Source organism: Amblyraja radiata, chromosome 2, assembly GCF_010909765.2.
Source record: "Amblyraja radiata isolate CabotCenter1 chromosome 2, sAmbRad1.1.pri, whole genome shotgun sequence".
Taxonomy (NCBI): domain Eukaryota; kingdom Metazoa; phylum Chordata; class Chondrichthyes; order Rajiformes; family Rajidae; genus Amblyraja; species Amblyraja radiata.
The window spans coordinates 17,294,416-17,321,654 of record NC_045957.1 but is presented as its reverse complement, the minus strand read 5'-3'; the positions used below and the strand labels follow the sequence as shown (position 1 = coordinate 17,321,654).

Genomic DNA, 27,239 nt, shown 5'->3' with positions numbered 1-27,239 from the left:
GTGATAGAGGTGGGTACTAATTACAATGTTTAAAAGACATTTGGGCATGTACAGTGCCCTCCATAATGTTTGGGACAAAGACCCATCATTTATTTATTTGCCTCTATACTCCACAATTTGAGAATTGTAATAGAAAAATCACATGTGGTTAAGGTGCACATTGTCAGATTTTAATAAAGGGTATTTTTATATATTTTGGTTTTGCCATGTAGAAATTACAGCAGTGTTTATACATAGTCCCCCCATTTCAGGGCACCATAATGTTTGGGACACAGCAATGTCATGTAAATGAAAGTAGTCATGTTTAGTATTTTGTTTCATATCCTTTGCTTGAAGTTTGTGATTCATGGACATCACCAGTTGCTCGGTGTCTTCTCTGGTGATGCTCTGCCAGGCCTGTATTGCAGCCATCTTTAGCTTATGCTTGTTTTGGGGACGAGTCCCCTTCAGTTTTCTCTTCAGCATATAAAAGGCATGCTCAATTGGGTTCAGATCGGGTGATTGACTTGGCCATTCAAGAATTGACAATTTTTTTAGCTTTGAAAAAGTCCTTTATTGCTTTAGCAGTATATTTGGGATAATTGTCTTGCTGTAGAATGAACTGCCGGCAAATGTGTTTTGAGGCATTTGTTTGAACTTGAGCACATAGGATGTGTCTATACACTTCAGAATTCATTATGCTACTACCATCAGCAGTTGTATCATCAATGAAGATAAGTGAGCAAGTACCTTCAGCAGCCATACATGCCAGGCCTGTGTTAGTCATCTTTAGCTTATGCTTGTTTTGGGGACTAGTACCCTTCAGTTTTCTTTTCAGCATATAAAAGGCATGCTCAATTGGGTTATGCTACTACCATCAGCAGTTGTATCATCAATGAAGATAAGTGAGCCAGTACCTTCAGCAGCCCAGGCCATCACACCCCCACCACCATGTTTCACAGATGAGGTAGTATGCTTTGGATCATGGGCAGTTCCTTCTCTCCACTATACTTTGCTCTTGCCATCACTCTGATATATGTTAATCTTCGTCTCATCTGTCCACAAGACCTTTTTCCTGAACTGTGGTTGCTCTTTTAAGTACTTCTTGGCAAACTCTAACCTGGCCATCCTAGTTTTGCAGCTAACCAGTGGTTTGCATCTTGCACTGTAGCTTCTGCATTTCTGTTTATGAAGTCTTCTGCGGACAGTGGTCATTGACAAATCCACACCTGACGAGTGTTTCTGATCTGTCAGACAGGTGTTGGGGATTTTTCTTTATTATAGAGCAAATTCTTCTGTCATCAGCTGTGGAGGTCTTCCTTGGCCTGCCAGTCCCTTTGCGATTAGTAAGCACACTAGTGCTCTCTTTCTTCTTAATGACGTCCCAAACAGTTGCTTTTGGTAAGCCTAATGCTTGGCTGTTTTATTCTTGTTTCTCAGTCTCATAATGGCTTCTTTGACTTTCATTGGCACAACTTTGGTCCTCATGTTGATAAACAGCAATAAAAGTTTCCAAAGGTGATGGAAAGACTGGAGGAAAGACTATGTGCTGAGAGCTCTCTTATACCTGCATTAAGGAGGCAATTAAACACACCTGCGCAATTACAAACATCTATTAAGCCATGTGTCCCAAACATTATGGTGCCCTGAAATGGGGGGGGACGATGTATAAAAACAGCTGTAATTTCTACATGGTGAAACCAAATTGAATAAAAATACTGTTTAATAAAATCTGACAATGTGCACTTTAACCACATGTGATTTTTTTTTCTATTATAAATCTCAAATTGTGGAGTACAGAGGCAAATAAATAAATGATGGGTCTTTGTCCCAAACATTACGGAGGGCACCATACATGGGTAGGAATGGTTTAGAAGCATAAGGGAAAAATAGGACCAGCTTAGATATGCAAAGTCTGCATGATTGGGTTGGGCCAAAAGCCCGTTTCCATGGTGTATAACTCTGACTCTACAGCACTTACAATTTTGAATACATAGCTTTGGTTATAAAATGCAATTTAATTCTCTGACCAACTGGAATGACGAGGTAAAAAGAACACGAGAAGGAATTGCTTTTTTTCCCTCTGGAACAAAATTAAATATTAAACTGCAGTATTGTGTTGTACATATTTAAGTACCAAAATATATATATTTAACTGTTCATTATCATCCAATAACTTCGCAGAAATTCTGCACAAGGTTTTCAAATTTGTTATTGTTGCTTATTGTACAAAATTATTAAATATTTAGAACATTTAAAATAAAATACTTGGGTTATTCGGCTTTTGGTTACTAACAACTAATAATGGCAGTAAAGATAGTTTTAAAATATCTAATAACAATTTTATTATTGTATATCTTTCTATAAAATGAACAGGAATTAATTTTCCAAGAGTTTATTATAGCTGGAAATATCATCTAAATAAATCCCATTACCTTCAGATATCTTAATATAAATGTTATAAATTTAGAGCATTGGAACTATTTTGCAGCGACCTACATTGCATAATTATATAACTACGTTTTTTATTTGTGGCTTCAAGCTCAAAAATACTTCACAATATTATTTCCAAAATACCATGGAATCTTTCACATTTGACAAGTTAAAAGAAAATAAATCTTTTGCAAACATGCAGCAGGGAGAGGCAACGCTTGCTAAAATACTTCAACGTAACCACAAACTCCAACCTCTATGCTGTCTGTATAATCATCTATAATTTTTCTCTCTTTAGTAACCGGTACTCGAAAATGTACTTTGATCTCAGTTTCATGATTATCCCTTTTTTCTTCTAGAGAAGCCAGCAGATGCACAAATGGTTGATCAAAGCATGATGCTAAGGAACACTGCAGATTAAGACAGGCCACCATGTCGTAACCAGACCACTATTTGGCAAAGCTGTATTTTCGTAGGAACAGTCAGTTGTTCCTCTTCGGAACACAATGATTATCCCTTTCCTCTGATGTTTAATGGAGCTCTAGTGATGTGCTGAACAAGCCTGAAACCAGCACAAGCATTTGGCATGTCCAGATGACACAATTTATTACAAGTCAGTAATTAAAAAAATTAAAACAGAAATAACCATTTTAATTTCAAGGAAAAAAATATATATAACCAGTACAAATTACTCCCTCATTCCCAGTAATTTTTTTAAATTTACCTAAAACTTAAGATTCTAACCAAATTCAATAATTTGTGAAAATTGTGACATCTGCTGGGAGAGAAATATATTGCCAGTTTTGATCACAAACATAGAAGTATGGCAAATTAAAAAAAATTCCAAACTGGAAACTATCACCGCACCATGTCTTAAAAGGCAACCGGCTTACTTTTTGCTTTTAGTTTATGTTGTGCATACCCTAAGCCTAAGCAATAATATTGCTAATATTTTTAGCAATTGCAGCTTTGTTTGGTAACAGTGATATTTAAATATTTATTGACAGTTTCAGCAAGCTATTTAATTTCATTGATAGCCGCCCAGCAAAGAGCAAATATCGAAAATCACCAACCACCACTTAGGAAAATGATGGAATTAAACAAAAATTAACATTTCTGATTGCAGTATGTTAGACCCTTTTCAGCCATCTAACCCCAATCAATTCTGCAACCTTTGACAGAAATCGTCATAAAATAAATTCAGCATTAAACATGGCTTGGAAAAAATAACTTTTCAACCCACACATGCTCCAAAGGATTTTGCAAACATTAAAAATAGGACAGTGATCTACCTTCTTTACTTTCAGCTTTCGCCTCTTGGTTCTCCAACTCTGATTCAGTTCCGAGATTCAGTTCGGGCATCTCACCATCCTCATCTTCTGTAAACAAAATTGGGTAGAGGGGTAAATTATCACTTGGGCTTATTAATTCCTTACGTTACAGCCATTAACTTTCCTGCAGGGAAAACAGAATATGCACGTGACAGCAAGTTACAAAATATGAAGTTTTAACCAAAACTGCAGAAACAAAAAGTTATAACAAGTAAAAATTTCAGAACAAACTCAAGGAGAATCCGATCCTTACACACATTAAAGCAGGAGGGTCAGGATGAGAGGCCAGCTGTTTGGTGGGTAAAAGGCAGCAGGCAAAAGCAAAGGCCTGCAATAATGTGAAGGAAAGGAAAGTTTATGGGATATTAAAATAAGAAAGGAATAATGATGAGGTAAAATAATAAATGAGACAAGATAAAGAATAGCAATGTTACAAAATTTTGAGATTTTAAAAATCAAGTCTGTAAATTATCCCATCAGATAAAGCATAAAAATAAGTTTAATTTGACACCTAATTCACTTTCATATCTCAAGTATTAAAAAAGTTATGGCCATTTTCATACTGGGAAATGAGCATCTTGTTCCCTATTGATTTTCTATGGACATAACAAAAAAGCTGTGATCGTGAACAGTCAAAAGCCCATAACTTTCTTAAAAATTAAGAGAACTGAATGAAATTTTCAGTTATCATAGATTGAAGCATTCTGAAACAAATATAAAATAATCTTACTTGGATGACCTGAAATTAAAGCATATAATTAGTTAGTTACCTAATTGTAGCTAATTTCAGACTTCAATTACTAGATCTAAACATCTATCCATTTCTTAATAAATGATTAACATTTTTAAATAGCCTAAATGTCCAAATAATATTCACAAATAATTCACAATAAAACATGATTTTTAAATCTCATTTACATTAATTTATAGGCCAAATGGAAGGAATTTAGTGTTTAATTGCTGTAAATAAATGCCCATTTAAATCAGCTTTCCAGTGTGTCCCCGTGGAACGCGCTGGTTTAGAACGTTCACATTGCGGTAGATTTGTGCCCCCAAATGCCGAGAAAAATACTGCGGGATATAATGCGCCCAAATTGAGCTACTCGCAATATTAAACTTTGTATAAAGGGATCTTTAGAAGCCCTTTTTAATGTAAAAATATACAACCTAACTTCAGCTGTCTGCTTTATGAGACCCTGCGGTTGCTGGCTGTCGCGTTTTTAGAGATTGATTTTTAAACTACTATAACTATTATTCAAGGCCTTTAAACCTAATAATAGCTTTTGCGACGGGGTCTTCCAGCGATTTTTCGTTAATAATTAACTAGGCTGAACATTTTCGATTGGAACAGCTTAGAGAAAATCGCGTTTTAAACCCGCCCCCTCTAAACGGCGCCAAAATCGCGCACACCCTCAGCAGCAGATCTTCAACGACGCTTCAGGTACGCTTTGCAACATACCTATAAAGAAACAAAAACAGATGCAGAATATCTGGAAGAGCAATAAAATAATGATTACCAGTACCTGTTCTCTATGTAGGTCTAGCGTGGGGAGAGGGGGAAGACTCAAAGGGTAAAAAACAATGCTGTGATGACAATCTAAAGTTGGTAAACTAATAAGAAATTGTTTACATGAAAGGAAGCAGTTTCTTGAGATTCTTCCAGCACAATAAGAACATCAAAAAGAGTGAAAGGGCAACAGAGATTTGAAATAAACAACCAGATGCTTATGGGGTAACGTCTGCTCGTTAAATGGATGTGGTTACAAAACGGCCATCAATTTATGTTTGTTCTCTCCAGCCTACCACTAGCTCCATCATATCATGAACAAAAAATGTAACATTAAATTTTTAGGTTGTGCAGGTAAACCTATCTAAAAGGAATGTATGGACACTATATGGTGGGAACAGAGGATTTGAAGAGATCTGCATCCTCTGACCTTATATGGAAATGGTATGGAATGGGAATTGGGTAGTGAGCGTGGTCTGAACTACAGGGGGAGATACAAGAGACTGCAGAGGTTTAACTTGTAGAGATGTATAAAATCATGAGGGGAATATAGGGTGAATGCTCAACGTATTTTATCTAGGATAAGGAAATCAAGAACCAGATGACATAGGTTTAAGGTGAGGGAGCAAAGATTTAATAGGAACCCAAGGGGCAACTTTTTTTACTGAGAGAGTATGGCTATAAGGAACGAGCTGCCAGAGGAGGAGGTTGAGGCAGGTACTAAACATTTTTTTTAAAGGTACTTGGACAGGTACATGGATCAAAGGTATCAAAGGTATTTTATTGGTCACATTCACATACACCTAGGTGTAGTGAAGTGAAATGCTTCTTGCCATTTTGCAGCACATAAAGAAGGAATACAGACATAACATTAATAAGAATTTTAAACATAAAGAACATCCCCCCACAATGGTTCCCATTATGAGGGAAGGCACAAAGTCCAGTCCCCAACCCCAGTTCACCCATAGTCGGGCCTATTGAGGGCTCCACAGTTGCCTCTACGGAGGCCTGATGTTCCAGGCCGTTCTCGCCGGGTGATGTTGCTCCGGCGTCGGGAGAGTCCTCTCAGCGGCTTGGGAACCCTGGAACGGCCGCTTCCGTACTGGAGGCCGCGGCTTCTGAAGCCAACAAGGCCGCGCCGGTTGGAGCTCCACAACTGGCGATATCATCTAGAGATCCCAGGCTCCCGGTGTAAAGTTCAGCGCCGCCGCCCGCAGCTGGTCGCTCCACAGTCCCGCAGCTCCGCGATGTTTTCCTCAGCGATCTTCAGCTCACCGGAGCTCCAGCGCGGCGACCCGGATAGGAAAGGTTGACAGAGATATGGCAAAATGCAGTCAAATAGAACTAGCTTAGGTGGGGCATCTTGGTCAGCTTGGACAAGTTGGGCTGAAGGGCTGCATGACTATGCACAATCTGAAAGAACATGCCCCAATGTGGAATTATCTACTCTCTGGGTAAGAGGGAATGCAGTGCGTTTAATGGGTAAATATCAAAATAACACCAATAAAAGTCACAGACATTAAGAGTGAGGTGCGGCATTCACAAAGTCAGCAGTAACCAATTGTTTGTCATTCTTTGACACACTACTTTCTCACCACATAGTTGCCTTTTTTAAAATCAAAATATGCCCTAGTAAAAGCCGTTTTTCTACCTGAGGTGAGATGTGTACAAGTTGGACTATCCTTCTTCCACAAACTTTCGGAGCAAATGGAGCATGGCAGAGTACTGGAAAAATGTAAAATAACAAACTTTGCTATCGGTTGGGTGTGTCGAATATAGGACAAAAGGAATAATCTTAAAAATCAGAGACAGACAATTTGGGAGAGAAGTTAAAAAACGACCACATGAAGGATTATTAAAGCATAAAACACACACAAAAAAAAGATGCTACCTCAATTGAGATCAATAGATTTGTTTTGCTTGAAAAGGGAACAAAAGCAAATACATAGAATATGGAGCCAAAGCAGCTGGATGAAGTTAAGATACTGATCTCATATAAAAAAAACAGGCTTGAGGGATACAATTCTATTCCTGTTACCATGCTTCCATCAGTTAAAAAAACATTCAAATGCAAGATATACATTCTAATATATGCCAACTGCAGATTTAAGTAAAAAACAATAAAATACACTTCATTGAAAAGGTTCAGAACACAATGAACATCCAGTAAATGATGTTGCTCTCCATATTCTAGATACATTGACAATAAAAGGAATAAACAGCATATTTTCATCGCATGAAAATTCTTTATCAATGACACATACAGATACCTTGTGTTATTTCCCCTCCCTACAAGGACATACTACATTTATTCTGCAAAGTAAGATCTCCAATTGAAACCTGTGCAAACATTAGCCTGAGAAACATTGTGAACCCATTCACCTATCACCCAGCAAGTCATTACATGTGCTGTTCTCACCAAATTTTGAGTTAATCAGCTTGCTTCTGGGCAGAATGCTTTGCTGAACTAAAAGGTTAAAGACTTTGGGCTGCAGAGCTCTACCAGAGCATTTAGGTATTAGAACAATCAACAAAGAGGTCAAAAACGAATACAAATGTGTTTCAGGATTGTATTAATATTCACAACCCCTCCAAAAATAGTACAATACAATCAGAAAAATAAGGAAACCATGCTTCATGCAGATGTTATAGGCCTCAACAGCGATGTGTTTAAATTAGTTCTGTTCACTTGTTAGCCACTGTAAGCAGCATGATTTTTCAGCCAAAGATAATGTTTGATAACTGCATTTCAATAGCAAGGCAACCCTCACTGTAGAGATTGTATAGAGCAGCGTATCATTTAGAATTTGCACTCTTCTTTTCATGTGATCTATACTTAGACTGTAATTTGCTGGAACATAGCTGCTGGTGCGAGGACAGCACAGTTTACGTCTTAACCCTTAGACCAACCACACGGTATTAAGATAACTACCAACAGATGTTGCAAGTGAGATGGAGGTGAACAACTGGGTGGTAAGTGAACAGCAAGTTCCAAAATAAAAATTAACATTTAAGCTGATTTTAAACTACAAGAATTTATCCAAAATCCATATTCTCCAATACTCAAAGTTGGTGTGGAATCCTTGGCCTGTTTCACAATTAGCTTGCTAATCATTTCGCTGATGACAATCGTCTGATGATGGGTCTCGACCCGAAACATCACCTATTCCTTTTCTCCAGAGATTCTCCCTGACCCGCTGAGTTACTCCAGCACTTTGTGTCTATCTTTGCTGATGATGACAATGACAGGTTTCTCCAGAGCATGTGGGTAATCAATAAACCCGTTTCCCAGATAGCTGAAAGTGTAGAAGCTGCTGACCCCATCTCTTCTATGAGATGTGCTCATCTTATTGTTAGCATACCCAGTTAAATGCATATTCTCACAGCTCGAACTTGTGCTGGCATACTCCACTGTCTCACGAGAAGGATTGGAGAAATCAAGGATCATCATTGTGACAGAAAAGGTCCAGTAGTTTGTGTTGTGTTGTGTTGATCACTCATTCAAGTAAGACCACATGACATCTAGCCTTTAGTGCTGTGATGTAAGCAAAGATAATTAATTATTGATTAGACCAATCTAGGATCAAAAGGTCCTTCCACTTAGGTGGTAGAGGTGTAGGGATGGTGTAGCATCAGCGGTTCTTGATTTGAAATTATTTTCCTTCCTGCTTTCCAGCTTCCTCACACAAACGAGTACTATTTATGCAGGTAGGTCAAACAGAATGATCCGATGCCTGTTGCTCCCGCTGGAGTCAATGTTGAAACACTTTGAAGACCGTTTGCCCTCAGTGAGCTGTGTTATCATGGTCAGAAAAATGCCTGATGACATTTCCTGTCCGCCTCATCCGTGATCATTTCAACAATGTGCTGGGAAGGTTTGTCTGGGACAGAATCTGCCTGGAATCGTGGCTTGCCACCTAATGTGAAGTATTCTGTGTATACAGGTCGTGTGAAAGTGATTAAGCTGTCTGGTACGTCTGCTGCACATGTTCATGTCTCGCAAGGACAGAACAAGTGAGTATGACCATGGCACAATACACCTTCAGCTTGGTTTTAAGGCTGATCCCTCTTCGTTCCTCAGCCTTCCAAAAGCAGAGCTGGCCTTTTCTATCCTGTTGTTAACTTCATCATTAATGTTGTCTGATCTTGAGAGGGTGCTGCCTAGGTACATGAACTTATCCACTACTGAAGCCTCTGACCATTCACTGTTCCATGTGTGGGATGCTTGAGCATAATGTGTGTTTTGTGCGCCAATTGTGAGGCCAAAGTTGCCAAAGGCATTTGCAAATTTGTTCATGCTTTCGTGCATACCACCTTCCAAGGGTGCATTGTTATCAGCAAAGAGGAAATGTCTTATGGTAGTTTCTTGTTCTTTGTTTTGGCCGAGTATCTCCCAAGGACATTATTCAGGGAAAAAGATCTACTCAATGTCAGTTTTCAGAAGCAAATCCAAAGCATCCAAATAACTTTGAATTCAAACTCAATTTTCCATTGAAAACAGGATGATGTCAGATACCCCAAGCAATACTTATGATGATCTCACATACATTGTGGTATTCACAAAGAAAGCTTATCTTAAGCACAAAAGTACAAGGCGTAGTGACAGAGGTAATTTTAACTGCCTTTAAAAACAGTGGTGAATTAGTAGGCAGCAACTTACAATATCCAGAAACAATTCTTGAGTGTAATTTTTAATTGAACTAAATTAGATTTTTCTACTTGAGAAAGGGCATTGTGTACATTAATATGCTGGAAATATACTCCAAAAAATAACTCAATTTCCCACAGGATGATGGCATAATCCATGGCATCACATGGCAACCCCTCAATGAGGTTGAGAGGGAAAAAACGAGATCAGCCATGATTGAATGGAGAGGTAGACTTGATGGGTCGAATGGCCTAATTCTACGACAAGCTACAGCAACCTGACACCTAGTCGATGTCAAGCTACGGCAAGCTACCGATACCCGGCGACCCAATCGTCGCAACTTAGTACGTCCACCTACGACCACATAGGCGACAACCTACAACAACGACCCTGTCGCCGTCAACTGAAGACAATTCACGTCATCTTGGCCTCCTAAAGAATGGAATCACCCAGTTTTCCTGTAAAAGGGGTTGTAGGGTAGAGTTTCCAATCATTCTGCATCATGACTACCATGGAGTAACATCAGAGGGCATTGCTCTCACAAGAAGAAGCCCTGATGTTTGCAGCAGCCCTCATGTTTAAAGATTAGCAAGAGAGAAGGACAAGAAGAATGGGGAAGAAGAAGCCCAAGAAGAGGTATGTGTGGTTGAAGCCCTTGTCCCTGAAGAGACCCAGGTTGGGCCAGTATGACAAACTGATGACTGAGCTCCAGCAAGAAGATGAGGCTGCATTCAGAAACTTCATCCCTGGCTCCCCCCTGAGCTTCTCCTTGGAGCCATGTTGCACTATCCAATGTCCCTAACACAAAATGCACAATGTCCACACATTATAGTCGCCTGACCACGTGGAGCGTTTCCCACGGAGGTGCCACTGTTGTAGCCTGGCGTAGCTAGTCGCGTCAACTGTTTCTGATGGTCACCAGCTGTCGTAGCTTGTCGCCGGTATGGTCGTAGCTTGTCGTAGTATGGTCGTACATTGTCGTAGATTGTCAGCGATATAGGCGTAGATGGACTTCATTCATCAGCATCACGACTGACTGTTGTAGCTTGACTTGTGTGGACTTCTGTGAACTTGGGTGTTTCCAATGTCTGTCGCTACTTGACTTCTCTTGACGCCGGTACCTGTTGCTGGTTGACATAGGTAGTCGCCAATGGAATTCACCGAAGTCAGCACCGGGGACAACCTACATCACCTGGCGACAACCTCTGGTAACACCTAAGTCAGGAGAAGTCAAGCTACGCTCATTGGCGTCAAACCCACTGTCGCCGAAAATATTTGAACATTGAAAATCCAGCGGCGACCAGAAAGACCTACGACTCTTTGGGTAACTGAGACTACTCCCAACCATACAGGCCACATCCCAGCAACCATGTGATGACAGCCTAATCGCCTGTAAAATCGCCCAAGTGAGACATGCCCTAAAGGCAGCAACTCTACTTCTGCGCCACCGTGCTGCCTCAACTATGCTCGACCATCTGATCCTGCAGAGAATACACCAGTCCATCACAAGCTTATCACTACCTTCCATCCAGTTTATTTTCACGGTGCATTGCATCAAGGCGCGAGAAAAATCTAAGATGCCTGCCAATTCGGCCAGCCCCACTCTCTTCTTACCTTCTGAGAGAAGGTACAGAAGCTTGAAAGCCTTAAGGTCCAGACAGTAACAACTCCTTCCACACTGCTTTCAGATTTCTGAACCAATCATCTCTTTCACACCCTCTTTCCAGAACTGCTCTCATCTCTACCTCATACAGTTATTCCATCATTACACTTTATTTTCTTTTGCACTACTTTAGATTGCACAACTATTTTTGCATTATTCTGTTTTACATTTGTTGTCTTTAGTGGTGCCTTTATCATTACCCTATTCTGCATACTTTGGGGTTAATGTGAACAAGGAATGTCATTGCACCCCCAGTGTATATGACAGGAAACCACTCATAATCTGAATGTAACCAATATACAAGTAATGGGAACAAATGTTTGCAAACAGTATTGATTGTGTGACACTGTACATGAGAAAGGGCATGAGAAAGGTTGTGTAATGAGATGCAATACAATCTAGAAGAGGCAAGCATACTCACAAACTGTCCCATGGCTTTACAATCATTACCATGGCAATTGAAGCAAGACGAATAAGAGAAACACTTCAGAAATAAATTGGTTGTATTGTCTAATATGTTTTTTTCTCAGAGGGTATAGCTCTCCCTTTTCTCATCCAAATTTCCACAACCTAACAATGTGACTAAATCAGTCAAACTTCTTGTTCAACTATCCTTCACTAATGGGAAGCTTAATTTTAACAAAATACAATAATCTTCTTACCAATAACATCTCACTGCATAGACTGAATAGCTAACAGGCAGTCAAAATTAAGTTAAAATTTAGAAACAGATCCTACAAACGCCCGACTTATGAAACCCCATACACATACACACACACACGCATTTGGGAGACCAGCGGGGTGGATGGTGATGGAGTTGATAGGTCTGTGAGATTCCTGACCCCCATGCCACAACAATTGGAGGCTGGGTGGAGCAGAGCAAAGCGGAGCTGGGAGTGCTAAGCAGACTTGCTCGCTCACACATCGAGGCAATGAAGCCAACTGCAAGCTATTCTTCCTGCATCTGCTCACACTCCTGTCATGGCTGTTTCTGTGATCCTCTCCCACACCCTGTTTTTAATCATTTTCAACTTACGAACAGTTTTCTGAAAGGGAACTGGTCTCCAGCTGTGTTTTTTTGATAGCTTTAGTTATTTAGAAAAAATTAGGCGGCAAAGGTATCAGCTTCATCTTGAGATAGTTATAAAGACCTATTCTTTTAGTTTAGTTTAATAATAATAATAATACATTTTATTTAATGGGCGCCTTTCATACATCTCAAGGACACCTTACATAGTAATCGGAATAAAAACATATAATCGGAATAAAACAAGTAATTAAAGACATCACAGTGACACAAATTAAAAACAGAATTCAATCCAAAAACAGAAAATCAAAAACACAGTGTGAAAAGAGAGCAGCGGCAGCCAAAGCGCGCCAGCGTCCACTCTCTCTTCACGTCAGCCATCTTGGACACAGACCTACAGGACTACAATTAGACAAAAAAATCATCCCCCCACAGTGGATAGCACTGTGGAGGAAGGCACAATGTCCAGTCCCCACCCCATGATCACCCCAAAGTCAGGCCTATTGAGGCCACCGCAATTGCCTGTACGGAGGCCCGATGTCCCTGGCCGTTCTCACCGGGTGGTCTTGCCCCGGCGTCGGGAGAGTCCTTTCGGCGGCTGGGCCACTTGGAACGGCCGCTTCTTGGTTGGAGCCCGCGGCTGCCGAAGCCGACAAGGCCGCGCCGGTTTGGCGCTCCCAGGCTCCAGATGAAAAAGTCGGCGCCCGCTCTCCGCACTGCCGCCTTGCCGCCTCTACGCACGCCGCCTCTCCGCACGCCGCCTCTCCGCTCCGCAAACCCGCAGCCCGGAGATGTTGCTCACGGCGGTCCAGCTCGCCAGAGCTCCAGCGCGGCGACCCAGGCAAGGCATCGCCCGCTCCGCTCCGCGGCGCTCCAATGCTGTGCCGCCACCCAGGCCGAGGTGCTGGGTGGTTCCCGCCAAGAAACGGCGCTCCAAGCCCGCTGGTAGGCCACGAGGACGGGTCGACGGGCAGCCCGGAGAAAAGGCTGCCACACCGACCAGGTAGGGACCTATAAATAAAGTAACACCTACCCCCCCACATTAAAAGACCATATCCCCTACAAACAAAAAAACAGGACTCACTAAAACTATTTAAAAAAACGAATTTAAGACGGACGGCTGCTGGCTAGCAGCCGTTCACCAAGATGGCTCCTCCTCCTCCTGAGTTTAGAGATACAGCATAGAAACAGGCTCTTCGGCCCACCATGTCCACAGACACCAGCGATCGCCCCATACACTAGCACTATCCTACTCACACTAGGGACAATTTTAGAGTTATACCAAGCCATTTAACCTACAAAACTATACGTCTTTGGAGTGTTGGAGGAAACCGGAGCTCCCGGAAAAAACCCATGCGATCATGGGGAGAAGGTACAAACTCTGCATGGACAGCACCCGTGGTTCGGATCGAACCCGCGTCTCTGGTGTTGTAACGCGGCAACTCTACCGCTGCTGCCCATCTTTTCTGTCAAGGTTACTTCAATTCTTTATTCTAAACTGAGTAACCAAAGCAATTTTTAGTGTACATTGTTATTTAGCAGAGCAAAAGCTATTAAAAAAAAAATTCTGCTACAAATAAATTCCTACATGTGCAAGTGAACGAAACATTATCTGCAGACAAAGATTGAATTGAACATCATTAGTTAAACTGAAATTATTCCAAGAATATAAATGTTATATTTCTGATACAATGTAAATGCATCCCTAACATTGCAACTGCCTACTGGAGGCAATTCACAGTAACATATTATCAACAAATCCTTCTCAACATCGGTACAAAAAATGCCCCAACCAATACTTACTACAACTAGACCATCTATTTTTTTACAAAATTACCAGGCAAAAGACCACACGGGAAAACAAGATTTCAATATCACTGCTAGGATCAGGTGGCATTGTGTGCAAAAATGCTAAACCAATAATGCACAGGGGACCAGCAGCAGGTTCAAGAAGGGGGGGAGGTTTGTATACATGGCATATGCAGTTCAAATTCCATAACTTCAGAAGTCAACATACAAAATAAATGTGTTTTCCCCACCATGGCTTTGAAATAATGTGTTTTTTGGTGGTAAGAGCAGATTTAAGTCAATTAGAAAGGTAGGATGGCTCGAAGGGCTGAATGGCCTCCTCCTGCACCGATTTTTCTATGTTTCTATGTTTCAGATAGTACAATCCCATCTTATATATTTCTCCTTCAAACATTCAAAACTCTCACGGTTATCTGCTCAGATTTGCATTATGTTTTTTTTCCGTAGAGCAGCAGAAGAGATGACAGTGGAATTTAACCTTGATTAATAATCTGGTATTTAACAAAAAGAAACAACACTCATAATGATGACCACCACATAACTACCACAATCATAAAACTCATCTGACATCAGTCGTGTAATTCACAGTGAAAAAATCCTTGCCTGGTTGGGCAATATGTGATTCCAGATCCACTAATGTGGTTGCCACTTAAATCTGCAAATGTGCAGGTAATAGATGCTAGCCTCGCCAGCAAAACTCACAAGAACCACACCACTCCCCAACAAAAATATAATGAGCACATCTAGAAATACCAGATCAATTTATATTTCTGTAGATATTTACTAGACAATTTAATCACCACCTGCTTGGTTCCTTCGATAAATGCATAGAAGCTCCAAGAATATCAACAAAAATAAATTCTGATCATGCTTGTCCTGACAGACGAGTGGGATACACAAGCCTCACCCCTCCCAATCATTTTTTTATACTGGCATCTTCCCTCTATACACTAATCAGTTAACTATTCCTTTGCCTCCATGGTCGCTGCCTGACCCAATGAATGGGTGAAGCAGTCATGAAGTTGAGTGGTAGGCATGTTAATCATAAAATCATACAATGTGGAAACAGGCCCTTTGGCCCAACTTGCCCAAACAGGCCAACATGCCCCAGCTACACTAGTCTTAACTAATAATAATCATAATAATACACTTTAATGTCATTATAAATACATACAACAAAACAACTGCCCGAGCAGAGCTCCAACGTATCAGATAAATAAATAACAACAATGAAAACAGCAAAAACGGCAAAAAAACGTCAAGTCGTCAGAATGTGCAATATTTCACGGTATAGTCTTATAGCAATACAAAATATTGGCTATGGGGGGAATGTGTATTCAGTGCAGAGTTCAGAGTGGTGATGGCCTTGGGGTAGAAACTGTTTGTTAATCTTGTGGTGTGTGATTTGATGGACCTGTAACACTTTCCTGAGGGCAGAAGGGCAAACAAGTGATGTGCGGGATGAATTGAGTCCTTTAGAATGTGTGATGCCTTTTGCAGGCAACGAGAGCTATAGATCTCTTTAGCTCACGTTTGGTCCATATCACTCCAAACTGCTCACGTTTGGTCCATGTCCCTCCAAACCTGTCCTATCCATGTAACACTTAGCCTCTATACAAATTATTCATTTGCATGTTGCATTTCCAGATAACACCATTTTACATTTTTCTCCTTCAACCATTCAAAACTCTCAAGGTTATCTGCTTGAGTTCCATGTTCTGCAAATCTGTGCAGAGTTGGACTGCAATATTTTGTATACAAATGGCATACAAGGCTTTATAACAAGGGCTGCAAAATAACAGTCCCAATGTCTGGGCAAATTGTATAGGGCATTGGCAAAACTTCATCTGGAGTAGTGTGCGCAGGTTTGAATTCCAAACAAAAATAGCTAGTGGCTTTTGGAGCATTGCCAGGCAGGCGCGGAAATTGCAATCAATATATGGGGGGGACCGGGGCACAATTTCTTGGCGGCCGCGCGCGCATGCGCACACTCACACGCGAGGCTTCGGAGGCTTCAGCCGTGGGCCCGGTGAACGGTAATTTCAGCTCAATCCAGCGCTAAATGCAGCTCAACTCTGCCTGTATCGGCGGGTTAACCTACAGGCTGCCTGGACTGATGGGACACCTGTCCGGAGCCGTGGAGCAGGCGCTGCTTCTCCGCGCTGGCTGCAAGCCTGGGCCATATTTCCCGTAAGTCCAGGCAGGGCTGTAGGTTAACCTGGCGGGACAGACAGAGTTGAGCTAGATTTAGCGCTGCTTCTCTGCGCTGGCTGTGGGCCTGGGGCACCGCTCCCGTCTGACTCCCGACGTCTCTGGCCACCCCCGGGCGTGGGGGGCACTCGGGTGGGGACGGGAATGGTCCAGTGGCTGTTCAGTAGAGATTCCAGCGTCACAGACCCGGGATCGATCCTGGCTGCGGATGAGGTGCAGGTCTGTGTCCAGGGGTGCCGAGAGTGTTTTTCGCTTGTGACCCTATGACATGGGCATGCAATTCAAGCTCCGCTCCGTGATCCTTGCTCCACCAGGACGTCTCCATCCTCTAATCACCGCGCTCTATCCTCATTCCCACCCTCTACTTCCGCCTCTGACTGACACCTCCCTCCTCCAATCATCGCGCTGTATCATTATGTCCCGCCCCCATTGCCTACTGACCGACGTCTCTCTCATCCAATTGGCGCCCTCGATCATCAGTCCCACCCCCACTCTCTCACGGAAAGCGGAGATTTCACCGGGTTTTAAAATCCGATTTACAAAAAATGGGGGGGATCGTTCCCCACCTCTCAAAACAGGGGGGGGGGGTGGGGCAGGTCTCCCCCAGATTTCCGCACCCTGTAAACTGACTAGAGGAGACAATCCTACAAGGAGAGAGCAAGTAGGTGGCGCCCACATATTCTGGATTTCAGAAAAAACGATTCCATTGAGTGAATAGTGGAAGGAAACTATTGGAGAATCCAGTATTGGAGTGTAGACACGGACTAAAAGGTGTCAGTATTTAGGATTAATACAAGGGGAAACTTCTTCAGAGGATTGTCAGTGTTTGACATCTCAGTCCTGCAATGCTGTGAATTCTTGGCTCTCAAGTACATTGAAGTGACATGATTTTGGATAATGAGTACATCGATGAATATGAGGAATAAGCAAGACATTGGATGATTATCATCTTACTTAAGGACTAGCAGTTTTGATGAACCATGCAGCCCCTTGGTGCTCTCAACTCTTGGGATATGATGAGGATCAAACTTATCATAGTTTCAGTCATTACCCTGTCAAATTCAGAACCTTGTCATTGCAAAGCGATTGCTATTTTTGACACGCCTTTTTTCCTTCACTTGTCACGCTAATTCCCAAAGCACACGATTCCACAATTTTTGCAAAACACACCCCAGAATTCTCAGTCATTCAGTCCAGATTCAATGGACAATCTATAAACAACAACCTTCCCAGTCATTTGCCCTAGTAAATTGGGAATTTTCATGGAAGCCCTGCATCATCTGTACTTTTGGAAATCAAAAGCACCAACAAAACACAAAGCCAAAGTAAACACACTACTTCTGAATTTAGAAGTACTAGCTTTTTGCTGGCAGAACAGCTAACAACACTGTTCATCCAGTCTCCGACTTTGTGCAAATGGGATCTCTAGTTGCACCACTACTCACACAAGTATCCTGATCCTGGAAGTCAGGTGCACTTCACATCCAGTCCCTCAATTTCACACCAAGAATAACTGGTGTATGACCTGCAACCCCATTCATTTGGAGAGGATCACCAAACTGGATTGAAAACTTAGGTGCAAGTATATTTTTAGTTAAACCACAAATGGTTTAACTATCTCCAATTGTCAGAGGCATTTAAAATAGCCTTCGACAGATGCAGGTCATCATAATGCCAGTAGGACCAGCTACCACTCATGGCTTACTCAAACCTCTCGCTGATTCAGTCATGAAGGACCCCAAAAGTGTAGTTACAGGAAAGGAGTCAGAGGCGAGGCATTTGTTATTTACAAGAAAATAATAAAGTATGCTAAACCTTCTTCAACAACTCAAATGACACACAGGTTATGCACAGCTAGCAAATAGATTATTTGAAGGACATGGCACTGTAAAATAGAAATAAATTCAGAACATTGAAGGTCAGGCTGAGATTGGAACTGCATTCCTGGCAGACACTCCACCTCACCATTTCCACCCAACCCCACATCCCAACTCCAAAGCGTGCAAAGGAAACAAACCTATCTAAAGTTAACTTTCATACTGGACTCAGTGGGCTAGGATCTGAAAAAGCTCAGAGCCTGCCAACTATTAAACTATATTTGCCCCTGGTACCTAATCAATGCACAATGTGGTAGGATTTCTTGGTCTGAGAGTACATTTTTTTTTTTTAAAGTCTAGTTTGGGGTTTTAGTATGCTGCCAACCTTCTTTCATTGCAAGGAAAAGTGAACAAGTGCTGTATTATATGTGTTGACACTATTATTTTACAAAAGTAACATTAACACTTATTTAAATTTAGGTATCAGTAATTTTACCCAAATGGTTTTGTGGCCAGCATTTTATTATAAAAGCACAAAAAGAACAGTTGAAGCAATACACTGCTGGCAATAAATGTTAGAGGCTAATGAGGAAGGGAAGTTAAAGCATTAGTGATAGCAATTGCCTTCCACTGGAAAACCAATTTCCGATTGATCAGAAGGGTCCAATGCAGTGTATTGGCACAGTCTTCCAAAATGGCTTTGTCATTATAATCCTGCCCAGACTAGTCAGTTGTCAGAAACAAAGAACTGCAGATGCTGGTTTATACAAAAGATAGACACAAAGTGTTGGAGTAAATCAATGGGTCAGCCAGCATCTCTGGAGAAGGGATGAATCCGTTTTGGATCACGATCCTTCTTCAGACTGAAGGTGTGTTGGGGGGGGGGGGTGTGTGTGTGTGTGTGTGTGTGAAGAACTGGAAGCGAGAAAAGACCGGTACCACCACAAATGACCCCAGGAAGGGTAGTGCCTGGTAGGCCCATTGGTGGTGCGATCTCAAAAGGGAAACAATGTGGTGAGCTATGAAACTGGTAAAACAGTTAGGGGGGAGGAGCATGCAAGTAGAAGTTACTTAAAATGAGAGAATTCAATGTTCATACCGCTGGGTTGCAAGCTACCAAAGCAAAATATGAGATGCTGTTCAAGATGAGGCCCTCACATGCATAGACTCTGTGCCCTGGAGTTCTGCTCACTCCCCCTCCCCCAGACGCAACAAGGACAGAGTTCCCCTGGTTCTCACCTTTCACCAGCCTCCGTATCCAACACATAATCCTCCGACATTTCCGTCACCTCCTAACGGATCCCACCACTAATCACATCTTCCCATCTCCAACCCTTTCTGCCTTCCGCAGAGACTGCTCCCTCCACAACCTCTTGGTTCACTCATCCCTTCCCACACAAACCACTGCCTCTCCAGAGACTTTCCCCGGCAACCGCCTGAGATGCAGCACCTGTCTTTGTACCACCTATATCGACTCTATCCAGGGACCCTACCTGCCCTTTGAGGTTAGACAGAGGTTCACATGCACCTCCTCTAACCTCATCTACTGCATTCGATGTTCCCGACGTGGGCTCCTGTACTTCGGCGAGACCAAACATAGACTTGGTGACCGTTTCATTAAACACTTACACTCGGTCTGTCTAGGCCCATGGCAACCATTTCAACTGACCTTTGTCCTGGGCCTCCTCCATTGTCAGAATGACGCAACGTGCAAATTCGAGGAACAGCACCTCATATTTCACTTGCAACCCAGCAGTACAAACATTGAATTCTCTAATTCTCTCATGGAGCATTCAGTCTGAAAATGGATCCCGACCCGAAACGTCACCCATCCTTTTTCTCCAGCAATGCTGCCTGACCCACTGAGTTGCTCCAGCACTGTGTTTATCTTTAGCCAGTTGTCAAAGCAGTTGTTCACATCAACAATTACACTAACATTCAAAATCACTTGGGAACTATGAAAAAGGCTTAATTTTAAATGTATCATTTCAATAGGGCCACAATGCCTGTATTAGATATAACCTTGGCAGACAGTGGCAGATTTCTAAATTTGAGAAATGTCTGGGATGTGGGACTTAATTGCAAAAGGCTGCTCTTCAGTTTTCAGATAGCCTAGCCAGTTAACGACATTAAAAAATCTACATAACTGAGAAGATCCATCAACTGATAAGCAAAAGATCTGGCCCAACATTTTGCATGGATCATGTAGTATTTAAAATGCTGATCATCTGCACTGTTAAACTTAAATCTGTGTTCTTAAATCCAAATGGCATTATTTCCAGATTTACAAACTCATGACAGATATAGGGAATTAGGCAGAGGTTCAAAATTGACAACCTGTGGTTCCATAAAATCACATTAACACCGGACAAAATAAACTTTGGGATGACTTTTCTAGCATTTAGAACAAGCAATCATTAACTGCGAGTATCCCAGTAAACATCTGTATGGTTAGACATTGGTGCACTCAATAGTGCAGAGGTTTGCATTAAAATAAGCGAGTTCGGTATTCCGACTGCGCATGCCCTGGTCATAGATCACAAGCGAAAAACACTCGGCAACGGTGGTGCTGCATTTTGCGCAGGCTTGCTTTTCGTCCGCGGGCGGGGTCAGGCCCGGCTCTCCGTCACTGCGGGTGCTGTTGACTTGCTGCTTGGCCGTCAAGCAGCAAGTCAAGTGTCCCCTTCCCGCTGGCTCCAGCTCGGCTCTGCCTCCAGGTCAGCTCTGCCTGTCCCGCCGGGTTGGCCAACAGCCCTCCATCTCCCTCCCCTCAGTCGGACACCGAGATCCTGCTGAAGATGGGCAGCCGCTGGCCCTGCTCGAAGACGGGCGACTCGGTGCCGCTGCTGCTGGAGTCGTCCTGGTCAGAGAGAGAGTCTGAGGCCTGGCGCCCGCTGGAGCTGCTGGTGCTGTTAGTGGTGCTGGCGGCAGCAACAACCTCTTCCCCCTTCCTTGCCCAGCCCCAAGCCCAGAATCCGGGCCAGCTACAACTCCAGGTCGGGGCTGAAGGCCGCCCGCAGCACGGCCCAGTCAAGCGCCGGCTGGAGGAGGCTGAGCCCAGGCTGGCGCTCTGGCACAGGCGAGGCAGGGGCCTCGTTCCTCCACCGGTTTGTGGATGAAGTGGTAGTGGTTACCGTAGGGGCAGAAGCCGGTGTGTGCAAGGGATGATTGTACTTGGGGTGGAGGCTGAGGTAGCACAGCTCGGCCAGGCTGTGGGCGAACTGGCACTTGTCGCCGTAGCGGCCCATCGGGGAGCGGGTTCAGGTTGGAGTTGGCGCATCTCCGCGCTGGCTGTAGGCCTGGGGCCGCTGGTGTCATTGGTCAGGGCTGTCGGTTGGCCCGGCGGGAGAGGTGGAGGTGACCTGGGATTGAAGCTTCTCCGCGCTGGCTGTGTGCTGTTGTTCCGTCGGTCCGGACGTCTCCGGCAGCCCCCCCAGTCGGGGATGGGACACTTGAGTGGGGGGGGCAGGGACAGTCCAGTGGCGGTTCGGCTGCGCTTGCGGCCCCGGGAACACGGGTTCGATCCTGGCTGTGGATGAGGCGTGGTTCTGTGTGCGTGCAGCTGCAGAGAGCTGGTCCAGTCCTCAACCCCCCCCCCCCCAGGCACTCGTATCTGCCCCCTGACAAATACAAACTTGAAAAAGGACAACAACAAAAAATCCGACCCAAACCATACTCACTGAATCTACAGCACTTTGTTCAATTTTTATTTATAGCGTTTGACCTTTGACAAATCCCATGTGATTCCTTGCGATTTTCGGAATACCGAACTCGCTTATTAACACTGAAAACGCAAGTTTTTAGTTGTTGCTAACCTATTTATTAATTATTCTCTTTACCATTTTGTCACCTCTCCTTCCTCTTTTCTACTCTTGCACATTGCTGATAAGCAATGTCCGATGCATTTAATAATATTTTTTGTAAGTACCCTGTACTTAAAACATTTCTCATTGAATTTCATGATGATTCAGAAATTGAACTGAAACTGTCTTACATGGATAGGACAGGTTTGGAGAGATATGGACCAAACATGGGCAGGTGAGACTAGTGTAGCTGGGACATGTTGGCCGGTGTGGGCAAGTTGGGCCGAAGGGCTTATTTCCACACTGTATCACTCTATGACAATCTCGTTCCTCTACACATTTAGGTTGCAGGCATTAAAGACTAAAGAAGCCTACAGGTCCTCTCCAGGTTACAATCGCCAGACCTACCGTAAGTACAGCCAATACATACAAACGAGCATTTTGGAGTGGTGGGATGGATTGGTTACCTGCTGTGGCGCTGCAGGCATTTTCTGCTCGGCGAGAACTTGATTCACAGCTAAATGATCTTGTTAAACGACCTTGATTAACTACACATTACCGATGGTTGCCGATGTTTATATTTAAATATATTACAGCAGCACATTTCAAATTTGTGAAACGTTACAAACAGGTTACAAACAGTTCTCAGGAATAACACCCTGCCTCAACTTGGGGCGGGCCTGTATTATGTTAATTACAGTTTTATGCTCGGTGACCAGTTTGTCCTTTAATACTGAAATGAAGTAATCCATTTTCAAAGCCAATTGTTACTGGTGACATGGTTTGCAACAAAGTAGAAGCTAAAAATCAACTATTACAACATTTCATAGGAAAGAACGGTACTCTGCTCCAAATCCAAAGTCATAATGAAGTAGCAAGACTTCTGACATGCCCAAGATGAAGTGCCTGAACGACAGCTGAATTCCCATCGTCATATTGTTGGCGGGCATACACCCAAATGCAACACAGGAATGCTTGGCCCATTTAGTAGCATCCCTGGAGAAAACTCCAGGACTATTGGGAGTGAGATAGGGGCAGGGGAGCAAAAAGATGTAGCATTCCTCAGTCCCATGGGCACATTGATGTAGTGCAGCTAGGAATTTTCTTTTGCATAGCAATTGCTAATCCATTTTAACTCAAGTTCCCTAGTCAATTTAACACTTGCGTAAAGGATGAAGGAAATGTGCTCCTCTGTTTATTACAATATTGAAATTACACTTATTCCTAACTACATTACCTGCAGCTAATTTAAAATTGAAGTCAATCCCAATGGAATTGGCATAGGATGAGGAGATGTAATTTGCTAGAAACATTAATTACACTGGACAGTTTACAGATTACGTCCAATTTTTGAATGCAGGAAGTCCAGGAACTGTTAATTCATAGCTGAAATTCTAGTCATAATTTTAAGTTGGAATTATATTAAAAATATCACAAGTGTATGTATTTTCCTAACCCATAAAATATTTTAAGTTTGCGGTGATACTATTCACAATGAATTCTTCCATCTATATGTGTCAAATCGTAACAAAAACTAGAAATAGTTTTCAAATGCACATAAATCAGTCATCCTCAAATACCTTTAAAGAGTTTTGTCCCTTGTGCTACTAGAGGCATGAAGGCGAACAGCACTTTTATTGTTCCAGCTCCAAGGCGCCAAAGCATTTTGCTGATTATAAAGCTCATTTATAATTCCCCAAAGATTACAGAATGTTAAGAAATACATGGGTTTGGCATGCAACATTGCAAAATATTACATAATATGCTTTATGTACATAATATATTACATAAACACGCAGCCATTTGGAGGCAAAAATAAATCAATTCCTCACGTGAGCTCAGTAGCTACAGTGCACTTGCAGGTAACTGGCCAGAATTGCCACTTTCAGAACCTATTAAATAGATGAAGAGTGTTAAATTTCCATTAAAGACCATCGATGGCATTGAAGAAACCCTTAACCAAGATCAATCCTGGCCCATTACTTTCAGCATGGCTAGAGAATTAATATCCCAATGGCACCAATTCAGCTCAACTTGGCAATGGAAGTTCATTTGGGAATGCTTACTGCTGAAAAATATCTATGCCAAGATTAAAATCACATGAATATGTCAGTATTTTCTCCTGTAACGCAGACCAAGCCATTTTCCCCCTTATTTTGATCTAAATGGAGAATAAATCCTTTTAATTTCAAATTCATTACATACAATTTTACAGCAAAGAAAAAATTCTTAGGCCTAACAAATCCATCTATTACACACCCACCTTTGCCTCAGATATCCTACACCTTTCTATGCTATTCTCTCGTGTCCTTCCCCATTTTCTCAAAAACACCAATTCTATTTGCTTGAAATATTCCAGTAAGTGTGTTCAACATTCAGCTGTACAAATCCCCCCCAAATGTATTTAGCTGCCTCAATCTTGTCATGGATTTAGTTTTGGATTCACCATTTTATCTTTTTTTTTTTTTTAAAGGACCTCCATCAGATTACTTCTTATTCTGCAATTTTGAGAAAGTCCAGGTCTGATGTCTTTCCGTCTGAAGAAGGGTTTCGGCCCGAAACGTCGCCTATTTCCTTCGCTCCATAGATGCTGCTGCACCCGCTGAGTTTCTCCAGCATTTTTGTGTACCTCTGATGTCTTTCCTGACGCTTGTCCCTTATCATCTGGTTATCCTTGTAAATCTCTTAAGCACTTCATTGCTGTAAAGGAGTGGAGTCTGACAGACTGTAACCTTTACTGAGTCTTTAATTAAGGCACATGTTACTCACGTCCCAGTACTGACTGCATCTAGTCTTCAGGCGTACTGGAACCAACAGGGAGGAACAAGGGGAGGATATCACAGTTATACTGATATGGCTGGGTGTGGTTAGTGGTGTTGAGGTAGCTACATTATAGGTTGCATGCATAAATCATCTACATCCTTTCCCTTAGAAATTTAAATTTAAGTTATAACAGTGGCAGGGTGGTTATACAACCCCTGCAAATCTAAACGAAATCACCGTAACGGACAGGGGGTTTGACAACCCGACCCAAGCGAGTGCGCATGGCACCCTCACTCTCCCCACCCGAAAGAAGAGGAGGCGCAATATCAGCCGGGAAGGAGAAAGCCGGGGGAGACCCAGTCGGGAATGCAGAAGGAGACCCGACCGGCACAGGCGAGCCTGGGGAAGGAGACGGGGGAGAAGGAGGAGAAGGAGAGCGGGCAGGGGAGGAGAACCCCGGAAGGGCAGAGGGAGGAGAACGTGGCAAGCGGACTGACCGGGTCATGCAGGGAGCTGAGGGGTAGTTGGTAGTGGGAGGTTCGAAACGCAACGGAGGAGCATAGGGGGCCGCAGGAGGACGCTGAGGCTCGTTGACAGCCAACAAGTGCTGGCGACTACGGCGGTAGATAGTTCCTTCAAAGTCCACCAAGTAGGATCTGGGTGAATTGTCCACCCCAACCACGGTTGCGAGTCGGGAGAATCTGGTGGCTGTCTGAATGCGGACGACCTGGCCAGGCAGTAGTGGTGAGAGAGGGCGGCAGGACTTGTCGTGAGAGCGGCGCTGTACTTCATGCCTTTGAGCAATCCGTTGCTGGACGGCAGCAGGCTGGAGGACCTTGGGGACTAGGGATTGCTGGGCGATCGGCATCGGTGGGCGAAGAACACGGGACATCAGACGTTGGGCAGGGGATCGCATGGTATTGTCCCTGGAAATGTTACGAAGGTTTAACAGACCCTGGTAGAAGTCACCATTGGAGAGACGAGACTGCTCGAGCAAATTCTTGGCACTGCGGACAGCATGTTCGGCCAGGCCATTACTCTGCGGGTATTCAGGGCTGCTGGTGTAGTGAGTGAAGTTCCACTTCACAGCGAAAGCTTTAAATTCTGCACTGGTGAATTGACGGCCGTTGTCGGTCTGCAAGTGGACCGGGGACCCAAAAGTGGCGAAGTGTCGGCGCAGCTTACTGATGACCATTTCAGAGGTGATAGCAGGGAGAAGGTCCACCTCGAACCAGTTCGAGTAGGAGTCGACCAACACTAGGTATTGCTTTCCACGCCATTCGAATATGTCAGCAGCCAGCGATGACCAGGGCATAGCAGGGGCGGGCTGCTGCAGAAGTGGCTGGCGCTGCTGATGTGGGGCCAGGGTGTTACAATCAGGACAGGAGGCTACTCGGGCCTTAATGTACTTTGCCATGCCGGGCCAATAGTATTGTTCTTGGGCATGTGAGACAGTGGCATCGGCTCCGGGATGCCCCATGTGGGCAGCGTTGTAGTACAAGTCGTACAGGGAGGCAGGGACGACCACCTTGTGACCCTTGATAATGATCCCGTCCCGGAGCACTAGTTCATCTCGAACCAGAAAGAAAGGGTGGACACCAGCAGGCAGCGAGGTGCGTTTGCTTGGCCACCCCCGCTTGATGACAGCAGCGAGCTGTTGCAGGTCTGAGTCGTTGGCAGTGTGCTCAACCAGGCACTGGAGCTGCTTAGAGGGAACAAAGTTAACATTGAGTACCTGCAGATCCCCCTGTTCGTAGGGGTGCCTGTCACAGGAGGAGCGGGGGGCCCGGGACAGCGCATCGGCCACATGCATCTCAGTGCCCCTCTTGTAAACGATCTGAAAGTCGAACCGCTGGAGTTGTAGCATCATTCGCTGTAGTCTGGCTGGAGCGATGTGGATGGGTTTATTGAGGATAGTCACCAAGGGTTGGTGATCCGTCTCGACGGTGAACTTGGTACCGAAAAGGAAGTCCTTGAACTTGGAGCAGGCGAACACAACCGCAAGAAGCTCCTTCTCGATTTGTGCATAGCGCTGCTCAGTGTCCGTCATGGTTCGCGAGGCATAAGAAACAGGCTGCAACAAGCCATCATCATAGAACTGCAGGCAAGCAGCACCTAGCCCGAAACGGGAAGCATCACACGTTACCACAATTGGACGCTGCAGGTCGAAAAACTTGAGTCGGCGTGCTGATCAGCTTTGTTTTGAGGAAGTCGAAAGCCTGCTGGTGTTGGGGAAACCAGGACCAGG

At 43.5% G+C, this 27,239-nt stretch overlaps 1 protein-coding gene across 4 annotated transcripts in view; it reads right to left on the bottom strand.

Moving 5' to 3' along the window:
* The window catches only part of dync1i1 (dynein cytoplasmic 1 intermediate chain 1), a 138,517-nt gene that overhangs the window by 66,807 nt on the left and 44,471 nt on the right, over nt 1–27,239 (bottom strand). For 3 of the 4 annotated variants that reach the window (XM_033042270.1, XM_033042286.1, XM_033042296.1), the window contains exon 7: nt 3,705–3,791. In XM_033042270.1, the coding sequence (XP_032898161.1) occupies nt 3,705–3,791 (87 nt within the window). The remainder of the gene's footprint in view (nt 1–3,704; nt 3,792–27,239) is intronic. The other variant, XM_033042277.1, reaches the window with a different exon arrangement.